Source organism: Mobula birostris, chromosome 27 (assembly GCF_030028105.1).
Source record: "Mobula birostris isolate sMobBir1 chromosome 27, sMobBir1.hap1, whole genome shotgun sequence".
Lineage (NCBI taxonomy): Eukaryota > Metazoa > Chordata > Chondrichthyes > Myliobatiformes > Myliobatidae > Mobula > Mobula birostris.
Genome location: NC_092396.1, coordinates 19,363,688 through 19,377,678, shown reverse-complemented (window position 1 = coordinate 19,377,678; position 13,991 = coordinate 19,363,688). Strand labels below are relative to the sequence as shown.

The 13,991-nt window shown below is 42.2% G+C and overlaps 1 protein-coding gene across 1 annotated transcript in view; it reads left to right on the top strand.

Annotated features, from left to right (window-relative positions):
* The window catches only part of tas1r1 (taste receptor, type 1, member 1), a 28,391-nt gene extending 19,797 nt beyond the window's left edge, over positions 1-8,594 (top strand). The window contains exon 8 of the mRNA XM_072244762.1: positions 7,414-8,594. Within this exon, the coding sequence (XP_072100863.1) occupies positions 7,414-8,345 (932 nt within the window). The 3' untranslated portion in view covers positions 8,346-8,594. The remainder of the gene's footprint in view (positions 1-7,413) is intronic.
* The last annotated feature ends 5,397 nt before the right edge of the window (positions 8,595-13,991 follow it).

Here is a 13,991-nt window from a genome sequence, read left to right as displayed (position 1 = left end):
AATGGGCAATGCCAGTGTCCCAGTAGCCAAAAAGAATGTGTCCATCAGGATCTGGAATTTTAAGGTCACCATCAACCCTGTACTGAAAGTAGATCAATACCCTCTGCCAGGATAGAGGATATCTTTGCAGACCTTTCTTGGGGGAAAACTTATGAAAAGTGGACTTCTCTGAGACCTATCTAGAGATGGAGATGGAAGAAGGGTCAAAAGTACTTTTTATCATAAACACTCATACAAGACATTATCACTATAATAGGCTTATTTTTGGAGTAGTATCTGCATCTTCATTCTGGAAGAAAGCTATGGTCCAGTTGCCGCAGGTTTGCCCAGTGCTGTCTTTTTATGTTGTCCTTTGTATGGTTTGTCAATTACTATATAACAGGTTCCTTCCCAACCTGGCTACTGTGCTCCACCCCTTGAACTCATTACTTGAGATCGGGAAGAAATGACAATTGTCAAATCAGTGTGAGGTTGCTTTCCAGAAGGTAAAAGAAATGGTGACTCAGACTATACTCACACATTATGATCCACATCGTCCGGTGAAGCTTGCCTGTGATGCCTCGCCTTGTGGTATAGGTGCAGTCACATCACATGCCACGAATGATAGAAGTGAACAATCAGCCCTTGCATCACGTGCCCTTACTGCTGCAAAGAAAAATTGCACACAGGTTGACAGAGAGGCCTTGAGTCTGGTTTGGGGTGTAAAACATTTCAAATAGTATGGGAGACAGATTAACCTCATTACTGACCATCAACCAACAGTGTCCATTTTCAGTCTAGAGAAGGAATGCTGTGTATTTAATATTTGAGCAATCTTGTCAATATATCTTGCCACTGACAGCAGCAGCACAAATGCAGGGACGGGCTCCTGCTTCTTGGAGAACAAGATCAAATTCAACTAATCATGGAAATGCTGATGAATTGTCCCACTTGCCCTTGGAAAAGGAAACAACTGAAAAATTTACAAAAGAGGACATTCCTTTTGATGTTTTTAACCTAATACAAATCAAAAGTCTCCCTTTTATGACAGAGATAATCTAAAGGAAAGCTAGAAAAGAGCCCACGCTACCTCAGGTCTATATGGCCACTCATTTTTACCGGCACTGGGATGAACTCGCCCTGGATGGGGTTTGCCTTACGTGAGGATTGAGTACTGTTGTACTATCCAAGTGGAGAGTTGAAGTGTTCTACATGCTGGTGATCTCGGTGTGATGAAAATGAAAGCGTTGGCTCAAAGCTTTGTCTGGTGACCTAGGAGAGACCAGCAGACCAGGCAGCTTGCCATGCACGGTTCAGGATGCCAACACATCCAGAAGATGCCAAGAGCAGGCGCCTCTCCATCCCAGGGAATGGCCTGCAATGCCCTGGCAGAGGATTGATGTGGATTTTGCCAGACCATTCATGGGAACAAATTTCTTGGTAGAAGTGGATGCAGCTACAAAGAGGCCAGAAGCGTTCCCAACGACCTGCACTACAGCCTGACACTTAGTTAAGGTGTTGAGAATCCTCTTCTCAAGGACAGGTGTTCCAGAAAACTTAGTCTGTGACAATGGACCACAGTTTGTTGCCAAAACGTTTCAGTCATTCCTCAAAATGAATGGGATAAGACATACATTATTACATCTGCACCATAGCATGCAGCTGCAAATGGCTTGGCGGAAAGGTTTGTCATCAGAACACAATTCACTGACACTGAATCAGAAGCTCACCAATTTCCTCCTTGCACACTGCAATGCAACACACTCCACAACCAACTACTCACCAGCTATGCTGTTCCCGGGTCGTCCCCTAGCGTTCATGCTTGGATCTCCTCAAACCCAATCGCAGGATAAACAGCTGAGTCAAATTGAGGGCTCTTCAAACAGAGAGGTCTGATGTTCCACTCCTGGACAAGCAGTCCCAGTGAGGGACCACAGGGGTGACCAAAAGTGGGCAACTGGGCCACTCTCCTACACAGTGGAAGTTGTGCCTGATGTCTTCTGGAGACGACACATCAAACTATGAGGAGAGTGGAGTCAATTGTTAGAGAAGAAAGGTGCTCAGAGCTGTCAGAACCACCTTTTGCAGTCCCAGAGTCAACTCCTACAACCACCATGGAGAAGGCCCAGAAACTGAGATTGTTTCACAACCACAATTCTCACCTGCATTCTATATTGAGTTGGAGTTTATAGCTAAGCAGGGAGGAGTGTTGTGTATTTAATATTTGAGTAATCTTGTAAATATATTATTTGATTAAACATTCTTTTTCATTTAAATAATTCATTACAAGTTACTGTATATGGAAATGTACCTGAATAGCATACTTCATCGTGCCACCACATCATATGTGCACACCTTGCTTAAAGTAAAAACGAAACTAACATGTACACCCTGGTTCCATGTTTGGTTTCAATTAGTTTTATGCTTTGGAGTTACGAATCATAACAGCTGCTTCCTCAACACTATCTGCCTCACTACCTATCATCGTATCAGCTACAAACTTGGTCACAAAGCCATGAATTCCATTGTCAAAATCATTGAAATATGATATAATGTGAAAAGAACTGGTCTGAACACTGATCCCTGTGGGACACCACTCATCACTGGCAACCAATCAGAAGAGGCCCCCTTTATTCCCACCCTTTGCCTCCTGCCAGTCAGGCAATCTTCTATCAATGCTAGTACCCCTTCTGAAATACCATGGACTCTTCTCTTGTTAAGCAGCCTCATGTGCAGCATCTTTTCAAAGGCCTTCTGAAAATCCAAGTACACAATATCTCCTGACTCTCTTTAGTCTATTCTGCTTGTTAGTTCCTTAATGAATTCCAGCTGACTTGTCATGCAAGATTTTCCCTTGAGGAAAACATACTGACTTTGGCCTACTTCATTATGTGCCTCCAAGTACCCTGAAACCTTGTCCTTAATAATGGACTGCAACATCTTCCCAACCATTGAAGACAAACTAACTAGCCTATAATTTCCTTTCTTCCACCTCCCTCCCCTTTTAAAGAGTGGAGACATTCTTGATGGTAGTGTAGCAGTGGTCAAAGGTGTTGGGCCCACTGGTGCTGCAGGTGCAATTTTCCACTCCTCCAGGACCATTCCAGAATCTAATGATTCTTGAAAGATCATTACTGATCCCTCCACAATCTCTTCAGCTACCTCTTTCAGAACCCTGGAGTGTAGTCCATCTAATCCCGGTGGTTTACTTACCTTCAGACCTTTCAGATTCCCAGGCACCTTCTCCTTAGCGATAGCAACTGCACTCACTTCTGCCCCCTGACACTCTGAAAATTGTGGCATACTGCTAGTTTCTTCCACAGTGTAGATGGACACAAAATACTACCTCTCCAGTGTAATTTTCCAGCAGTCCAATATCCACTCTCACCTCTCTTTTACTCTTTATATACACTTTACTCTTTATATATAACTCCCATCAGGATCATTTCACCCTTGCAGTTTCTTAACTCTATCCCCAAGGACTCTACATCTTCTGACGATATGTCACCTCTTTCTAAGGATTTGAGTTCATTTTTTTTTACCAACAGTTATCCCACTCCCTCTGTCTACCTGCCTGTCCTTTCGACACAGTGTGTATCCTTGGATATTAAGCTCCCAACTATGATCTCCTTTCAGCCGCGACTCAGAAGTGCCCGTAACATCATACCAGCCAACCTCTAACTGTGCTACAAAACCATCTACCTTATTCCGTATGCTAAGTGCATTCGAACGTAACGCCTTTAGTCCTGTATTCATCAACCTTCTTGATTTTGCCCCCATGTTACATTTCACCTCATTCCACTGACTGCAATTTTGCCCTATCATCCGCCTGTCTATTGTCACAGTCTCGCTACACACTGCATCTACTTGTACACCAACCGCCCCACCCTCAGCCCGAGCACTCCGGTTCCCATCCCCCTACCACATTAGTTTAAACCCTCCCCAACAGACCTAGCAAACCTACCTGCAAGGATATTGGTTCCGGCTCAGATTCAGGTGTAACCCATCCTTTTTGTACCTTCCCCAGAAAAGATCACAATGACCCAGAAACCTAAAACCCTGCAGCCACGCATTCTTCTGCCAAATTATTCTACTCTTACCCTCAATGGTGCATGGCACAGGCAACAATCCAGAGATTGCCACCCTTTCAGCTTCGTTATATGAGCTGAAAGTTAAAGTTAATCCATTTGTAATTGCGAAGCCTACATTATGGTTTATGTTCCATTGTTTATCAGTGGACATGAGGCTTATTAAGTCCCCAAAAATACAAGCACGCTCTCGATTGGAAGTCTGCAAACCATCTTGTTGGCCAGGAACATATGCAAATATGAGATCTAGCACAGGACTGACTGAATTTTCAAATCTTTTGTGGGCAGCCACGGAGAACACCAAGTATAGAGACCACCTTCACTGAAGACCTACATACTTATCTGATGACAGAGCAATCACAGCTTAGCATGTAAACTTCTCCCAACCACTGTTGCATCTCACTCTTAGTATTCTAGAACTGCAAGTGGACTCTTTCTCAAGTCTGCAGACTGTGGAAGGGAACTTGCATTGTGCATAATTTAAGCAATATATACATATACACACACACACACACACACACACACACCATGCTGGAGTGACTCAGCAGGCCAGGGAGCACCTATGGACAAGATGCTTGGGCCGAGACCCCTCATCACCTCCTGATTGTAACCGATGTTTTGGTGACAAACTCCGCCATCTTCTTCAGGGAAGTTGCCTGGGCCTGTCTAAGTACCTCTGGACTAGACATGCCCAGGCACTGTCCCTGAAGAAGATGGCAGAATTTGTCATCAAAATGTCGGTTATAGTCGATAACTGTACCTGGCAGGAAGCCTGAGAAGAGTTCATTTATTGTTCTGGTGTTGTTTAGTATTGTGGCTTTCTGAAGATTTACGTAGATATTGCAGGGGAGCCCTAGTTGTGGAAGTCTGGTTGCTCTCTGAACTTGGCAAAATGTTTGCAAACATTTCGGCTCCAATCGAGAAGCCTTCATCAGTGCGCAGATGAAGATGTTGTCCCCTCAGAATGCTGGTTTATACACTCCTCTAGGGTCCAAGTGGTTATTGATTAGATATCGTGTTCTGGTTGGCTGGTTCAGGACACTCTGAACATTTGTGAACACCGTGAACAGGCCTAATTGTTTAATGCTATTGTGTAGTGTCTTTGGGATGATAGCAGTTGTATAGATATTACTAATTATTATCATTATTATATTACCCATTATTATTGTCATATTAATGAAATGTCATTAATGTATTCCATTTAAAGAAAGGGATGAACAATGTTAATAAAAGATTGGTTAGAAGTGGGAGCATTTTGAAAATGAAAGAAAACGGAACACAATAACAAGCTAGCCAGAAACCTAAAAAGAAAGAAAATACCACAGATAAACCTGGACCCCTCAGAGAGCAGGAACAAAAGAACATTTAATGAGGAACATGGAAACAGTAAAAGTATATTAAGTGTTTTAAGTATATTAAGGTATACTAAGTATTATATACGTACATGAAAGTGTGGGAAATTCAGGATCTCTTTTCATCTAATCTCTAAAGTAATGAGAGTGATGAATTTGAAGAAATTAACATTAACAAAAAAATCTGGAAAAATAATACCCTGCGCATGAAGATGAATGCAAAGGTACCTTGAATTAATTCTTCAGAATTCCTCAAATTCTATGTGATCTGTTTCGAATGAAAATTAACGAATATAGTTCTACTGTTCCAGAAAGGATGGGGCTAACTAGGGAATAATTAACAAATTAACCACTAGTCAATACTATGAATGGAGCAGTTGGTAATGCACAAAATCATTAGTCAGAATCAACATTATTGAAGTAAAGGAATTTCTATTTAATGGATCTACATAGTGTTTTGATTCCCTTTCAATTCTATTTCAATTTGAACCTAAAAGCATCTTGGACCCATACATGTAGAAGATATTTCTCCTTGTCTCCATCTCATCTATGATTGTGGCAGATCATCATAAAACCAGAATTCCTGTTCTTGTCCACACTCTACCATGGCTTCCTCCAACCTCCCAAATTCCACTCTTATCTCTTATTTAAGAAAAAAAACCGGCTTGAGTTAGCTTCAGATGATTACAGCATCTCTCTCAATTATGTTCTGCAATCTCAGTGTACATATTCTAGTACTATCCAATTTCCACCCCATATCTTGTCACCTAGTGACAATCTTCTAGAGATTGTCAAACGAAGGCTCCCTAGACTGATTCCTGTGATAGAATTCAATAAATTAGGTTCTCTGAGTTTAGATGAAAAGAGATCTCACATGCTAATGGAGTTTGAGATGTAGTGTAGATCCTATGAAGGTTGGGGAGTTTAGAACTAAGGGACATAACTCCAAGATTAGAGATCAGCCATATAGGGCAGGACCAGAAGAATGTTTTATTTTAACCCATTGAAATTCCTGGTCCTAAGGGATCTGAATATGTTCCATGGCAAATTAGAGTTCAGCCATGGTCTTCTGAAATGGTACAGCAGGATCAAGCCTCATATGGGTCTCCTGCTCCTCTTTCTTGGTGCTGACTTAGTCATAGTCATAGTCATACTTTATTGATCCCTGGGGAAATTGGTTTTTGTTACAGTTGCACCATAAATAATAAATAGTAATAAAACCATAAATAGTTAAATAGTAATATGTAAATTATGCCAGGAAATAAGTCCAGGACCAGCCTATTGGCTCAGGGTGTCTGACCCTCCAAGGGAGGAGTTGTAAAGTTTGATGGCCACAGGCAGGAATGATTTCCTATGACGCTCTGTGTTGCATCTCGGTGGAATGAGTCTCTGGCTGAATGTACTCCTGTGCCCAGATAACTTATGGTATCTGTATCCTGGATGTGCACAAAGGGTAGATGGAACTTTATCCTGTATCTAACCTATGCTAATCCTCGGAGTTATCATGGGATAGTGTAGAGAGAGAGATTTCATATCTAATCCATGCTATATCAACTTCAGGAGTCTTTGATAAAAAAAAATATAGTAGATATTTCCTCTATTTTTAACCTCTGTCGGACCTCCCTTAGGAGTGTATACTGAGAAAGTATAGAAGTTGCTTGGTATTTAGAGTGGGTTGTCCCTGCAATAGGATTGCTTAGCGGAAGAAGAGCTTTAATTTATAACTAACCAATATTGTACTTGCCAGTGTATGATGGAGTGATATAAAGGGAGCTTTGTATCTACTCATGAAGTACCTGCCCTAGGTAAGACAGTTATTGGTAACTAGGGACTGAAAAGGAAGCTCCTGCATTCCCCACCATTAATAACACAACTTAATTAACACACTATTCATCATAAGTTCTTTGTCATATCCAGTTGGCACAGTCCAGTTTCTTTAATTTACCATTCTTGCTCTCCTCGTGGTTTAATCACATTTACCTTTTTTTTTGCAGATCCCTACTGTTGTGTGGATTGTTCCTGGCACCAATGGTCACCTCCAAAGAGCCATCGCTGCCTGGAATGGGATCTGAAGTATCTGGAATGGCAAAGCGCCTTCTCGATATTCCTATTAGTTTTGACAAACGGTGGGCTTTTATTGACTATTGTCATAGCGGTCATCTTTATACTGAATTACAATACTCCAGTTGTTAGGTCTGCTGGTGGTAGAATGTGTTTTCTCATGCTTATATCAATGATTTGTAGCTTTTCCTGTGTGTTTTTCTACATTGGTAAACCAAGCAAAGTTTTCTGCCAAATAAGGCAGCCATTCTTCAGGGTGAGCTTCACCATCTGCCTGTCCTGTATCTTAGTCAGGTCTTTCCAAATTGTCTGCATGTTCAAGCTGGCCGCCAAGCTACCTAAGGCCCATGAGTATTGGGTTAAGTATAATGGGCAGTACATATTCATCTTCTTAAGCACTCTCATCCAAATCATCATTTCTGCCGTGTGGCTAATCACAGACCCACCCAGTCCTCATGGCCACATCATCGAGGAATCAATTGTCCTAGACTGCAACACTGGTAATATCGTTGTCTTCTCTTTCAGTTTTCTTTACACTGTTTTTCTCACTGTAGCATGTTTCCTTTTTGCTTACATGGGAAGAGACCTACCAAAAAACTACAATGAGGCTAAGTTCATCGCCTTCAGTATGATGATCTGCTTTGTATATTACATCCTGTTCATGACATCAATGGTCACCCCCAATCAGGAGAGGTACACCTCGTTCATACAGACTTTCCTAACTGTCACTAGTGCCTTTAGTATTGCTCTGGGATATTTTATTCCAAAATGCTACATCATTTTGTTTATGCCACAGAAGAACACCATGGTCTATTTCCAATCCTGCATTCAGGATTACACAAAGAAGCAGAATGAAGCAAATTAGATTGCATGAGCCCCTTGTTCACCTGATCCCTTATTGTTTAGGTTTACAGTGTGGCAGAAAGACGTTTTGCATTTATATAGCAGTTTTCGCTACCTTGTATAATCTTATAAAGGACTTACAGTTGCAGCGTAGAAGATGTAGCATCAGGCGGGAGGGGAGAGAGCAGCGTGCCGCATGTGCACAGCCCTAGGGTGAAAAATGATATCGTATCCGTTAAGTAGGGGCCGTGGACAATTCTGATTTGATGGAGACGGACGTGAAAGCACAGAGGAACATCTGGAGAAATTTCTGAAACGCCAGTTCGCTGCTGTTATTATTGCGCAGTTGGAAATCTTCCCGAGGGAAGGCCTCAAAATCCCCAGCTTTGCCTGCTGTTGGCGACCGAGATTAAGGTCGAATCGTTCGGACAGAGATGGCACTCAGTACTCGGTGTCAGAGAGCTGATAGGAGGCTCGAAGTTTTTGGATGACTCAGAGTCGGACTGTGGTCGGCATGGCAGGAAGAGTTTTTCTTCCTTCTCCTGTCTGCGTGAGATGTGGGACATTTGAGAAACTTTGAACTTTTTACTGTGCTGATGGACTTCTTCATCAAGTTATGGTATTGTTGCACTGTTGTAACTATATGTTATAATTATGTGGTTTTGTTAGTTTTTTCAGTCTTGGTCTGTCCTGTGTTTTGTGATATCACACCGGAGGAAATATTGTATCATTTCTTAATGCATGCTTTACTAAATGACAATAAAAGAGGACTGCGTGTCTTCATAATCTAACTTTATACACAGCAGGCTTCCACAAACTGAAAAGAAACAAGGATGAGGTCATCTAATTGTTGTTGGCGTGATAAATGCGAGTCAGAAGAAGTTGATGGTTGTCTTCCTTTATTTCGAAATATTGTGTTGTTTTCCTTAAAATCATGCTAGTTTTTTTATACAATAATAAATATGGTGACGTATCTATAATTGAGAGTGACAAATGCTTCAATTGCCTCACTCCGCCCTACCTACCTGTAACTCTGCAGTGTCAGAGAGTGAGCTGATCACTTCAGGATACCCAGCGTTGGATCCAATCTTGCAGCCAGAATATTTCGGTGGCAGGTAAAGTTGAGGTTCTGGTCAACGGTGATCCCAAGGATGTCGATAATGGGTACTTGGCACTAGTAAGTGTACTGACTGCCAAGGAAAGGCTCCCACACTGGACAAGATTAGTATGCACCACCTCTGTATGCAGCTTCTCTTATTAGTTGTTTAATTTTCCAGAACATCTGATGACAAGATATGGACGAACTGAAGATTCAGCCATTATCCTATCTATCGGTTGCGGGCTTTATCTACTTAGCTTCATCTAGTGTGTGCTCTGGTGCTGTTTAGTGCTGTGTTGCAGGTTCAGCCTCATTTTTGTGTATGGCTGATAGTGAGCTGGGCAGGCCCCTATTGAAACACAATTGATCCACCGCCTTGATAGCAATGGTAGGGTGAGCGATATGCTGAAACATGAAATTACAGATGTTTCTACTGCTGCTGATTTTCCACAGTGTTCATACAGTACGTGCTTCGTTTTGTTCCATAATGCCACATAACTAAATGGAGAAGAGTCTCACTGAGAAAACAGAATTTTCTACTTTTAACCCAACATATCATTTTTCCTTGGATCCTACAGGGATCTTCTTAATTTGCCATGTACAGCACCCTGCTAAAATCCATATGTACTACATTAAATGCAATACCTTCAGCAACCTCCTTGTCATCTTCTCAAAAAATTTCACATGTTCTCAGAGAGGATACCCTTCTTTAAATCAATGCTTAAAATTCTACCCCTTTAGCCAAGTTTCTCTTGGTTTGATCAAATAATTTATCCAGTACCTGCAATTGTCTGATAAAATTCAAGTGAAATACCTTGCTATCTTTTTTTTGGCTCAACAGTAGTTCAATTGCAAGATATGTGGTTGCTGGAAAATGGGCTTCAAATCCTGGTCTGCACTGTGCTACCAAGGATGTTTGTGACACCTTGATAATCAGATTACACCTCTGTGTTACCTTGCCTGGATTCTGCTTTGCCTCACATGCAGTGAAGTCTGATTTCTCTTCTTCTCAAAATGATCAATACTTTCACATTGTGTCGGAACTCTGCGGTGTATGGAAGATACATGCCAAAAATAAAAGTAGATATATGATATGGAATTTGTATTGCATTTTCTCATACAAGGGGCTACTTCTTTCTGGAAATCAGAACCCGGGGAATGGTGCTAAAGAACAGAGAACAGAGGCAGATAAAATGTACTGCCCTGAGGAAGTCCTGCATCATTGCTGTATGGATGAAGCTATATAAATCCACCCAGTAGAGTCATTTGGCCCATATAGGGCACGGTTTCAAATGGAATAACCAGAACAGATGGAATCCTGTACTGTTTACGGAATCTCACATCTACAGTGCCGTGGGATATTGTTTTACAGGGTGCAGGGATTATCTCACAGGGTTTGAGTTCTAAGGGGTTCTCACATAAGTAGCTCCAGAAAGACTGGGCTCTGCCATGCCCTGTGAGCTTCTGATCTTTGAGTATTACCTTTCCTGGGTCCGAGTCTTAGGCCCCGACAAATCTCCAGTCCCAGCTGCAACTGGGCTCCCGATCCATGCCCACCATCGGGTGGGCCCCAGGCCTTGCATCAAGTGGGTCCTGAGGCCTGCACTGGATGAGTATTTGACAGCACTTGTTGGATTCTGCAGATCTGGACCTGGCACTGGGCACTAGGACTTACTACTGGCCCCACAGACCAAATGACAGTAGCAAATGTCAAGTCCTAGTACCTCAGGGTCTGCAGCCATGGTCACTCGACCGCTCTTCCTGGTCCACAAACAATTTTGCCCGATGAGAAGAATGGCAACTTGTTTTAAGAAGATGGAGTAAATTGGGATTCCCAAGAATGTTGAGGCCTAAGTCAATGTCAGACATCCAAAACAATCACACTTTCAGGTTTGAAAAATCCTTTACCACAGGATGCTGTGGCAATCCCTTGGCTGAAGCCAGATCTGACAGAGCTGACTTGTACCTAGGTGTGGCAGTGTCAGTGGTTACATACCTTTGGGTAGTCTCAGGATTTCCAGTTTTTCAGGATGCAGAATCACACCAGTATAATTCTACAAAGCATTGATTCATAGCCGACAAGTTCTTGGGGCACAGAACCACAATGCCCTGGCTCAGTAATTCCCTTGGTGATGAGGGTCCAATTTGTAATGTTGTTTGTGTAATAGACAAAAGCTCTCTAGTTTCCAAATTAAAGGCAAATTAAACCTGATCCTCACGAACTTTAGCACCAGTACAGGTACTTTGCATAGGTCATTCTCCCACATTTAAAACAAGTGTGATTTCTACCAATTTCTGTTCTGTAACATTCTGGATTGAAGAAAGCAGCACACGCAAAAATAACCGATCAATGGGGATGTAGGGTTTCAAGGTTATATAGTTCTGGAGTCCTTATTTTGAGCTGCGCTCCACTGGGCTGTGGCAGCTCCTGAACGTATGACTTCTACTACCAATACATGAAAGGGCAGCAAGTAGATGTGATACCCTTGCCTATGGGAACATCACATACGCTAGTTCCCAACCACGCAGCACACCAACCTGACTTGGGAATATATCAAAAGTCCTTCATCATCACTGGCTCTATATCCTGGAGCTACCTCCTAGCGGCACTGTGGGAATACCTTAATCAGGGCAAAACGCATTGCAGCAGTACAAGTTCAGAACAGCTAGGAACGTGGCATAAATGCAGATCTGGTCTGCCTTGCTCTTATCCCAAAACTAACTGGTCAAATTCAATTAGTCTCACTTCACCTGTATTTTTCTTTCATTGCCCTGCAGATGATTTCTTCTCATATATTTATCCAGTTCCTTCTAAAAGTTGCGACTAAAGCTGCTACTGCCACATTTCTGTTAAGAAAAACTTCCTTTATTGCTGCTTGTTATTTTTGCTAATCATTATGAACCTGGTTACTGCAGTCAGCCTACCATTTCAGATCCAGTGCCCCAACCACCCTACAATGATCTTGGAAACAGGTTATCAGTGAGATTTGTTTATGCATGATTCAAGGTTCAAGATTATTTAAGGTAATTTCCTGTACACATGTGTAAGGAGTACGAAATAATTGTTACTCTGGATTCAATGCAACACGAAAATAAACACAATAAGATAATGAACACAACAGTAATAAAAACACAATAAATATAAATACATAATATACATTTATTGTATGACATTAGGCTGCATATAAAGTGATTGACAGGAAATAATAAAGTAGTGGTGGAGTTAGTGGGTGGAGGTGTTGATCAGCCTTACTGCTTGGGAAAGTAGTTTTTTTAGTCTGGTGGTATGGTAATACAGTGAATTCCAATTAAATGGGCCATCAGTTATTGGGGCAGCCACTTATTTGGAACAACACCTAAAGAACAAAAACTAATCGAGAAAATAGCCAAGATTCCCTTTGCTTATTTGGGAGACTATGCCGCTCAATTGGGACAGGAGACTGTTGCTGAACAGTTTCTAACTAGTGTCAGTCATGTGCATTTGTGTGGCAGTTTGACATTACACCATGCTTAAAGCAAAGCAGTTTTAAATAGCATCACTTGCACGTGTTTGTGATCAAAAAGCAGTGATTTTTGTCACTGATAGTTGGCGGAAATAAGCAGTGGTATTATGCATTCTGACTTGGAGATGTCAGAAACAGACAAGAGTGAAAATGGAACAAGTTCACTACTTACAAGAAGTTAGGAACTATGAATAATTTGAAGGTATTAACAATCATACTGAATGTTACAATGAAAATGAAGATTTTGCAGATGCAAACATCGAGCGCATTGTATGAAGGCAATCTATTATCTATCCAGGGAGGGGCAGCACCTCTGGTGAAGGGCCTTGTTGTGTCCATCCTGGGGCAGTTCACTTATATTTGATCCCCACCAGACACTCAGCTCAGACCTGTGGGTCCAAGTAGCTGATTGCATGCGACAGCAGCTGCACCCCAGTATTGCACTTCAACAGGCAAGCTAAACGAGGTGAGGGTAGCCAGCGAGCCTCATGCTCCAGTGAGGTAGGAACATGCCTCCACTAGACTGCTCAGCCAGCTCCAGCCGATCGGGCAGATGGGATCGACAGGAAGATCCTGCAACGCTTTGGGGAGAGCGAAGGGCATGAAAAGGCACAGAATTCATGGTCATCCACTGCAACTGAGGAAATCCCCAGGTTGTGTCAACTACTTGTTCCACTGGACTCAGACTTCCGAGTCCAAGAGAGTGGAACTGCCCCAGTGTGATAGCTTTTCCACTTTAAAAGACTCTGCCGCACAGCTCTCCTGACATTGACAGATACGACCAACCATCTGCACAAGGTGTCTGCACTGATTTTGTTCATTTAGACCATAAGACCATAAGACAAAGGAGCAGAAGTCGGCCATTCGGCCCATTGAGTCTGCTCCGCCATTTTATTATGAGCTAATCCATTCTCCCATTTAGTCCCACTCCCCCGCCTTCTCACCATAACCTTTGATGCCCTGGCTACTCAGATACCTATCAATCTCTACCTTAAATACACCCAATGGCTTGGCCTCCACTGCTGCCCATGGCAACAAATTCCATAGATTCACCACCCTCTGGCTA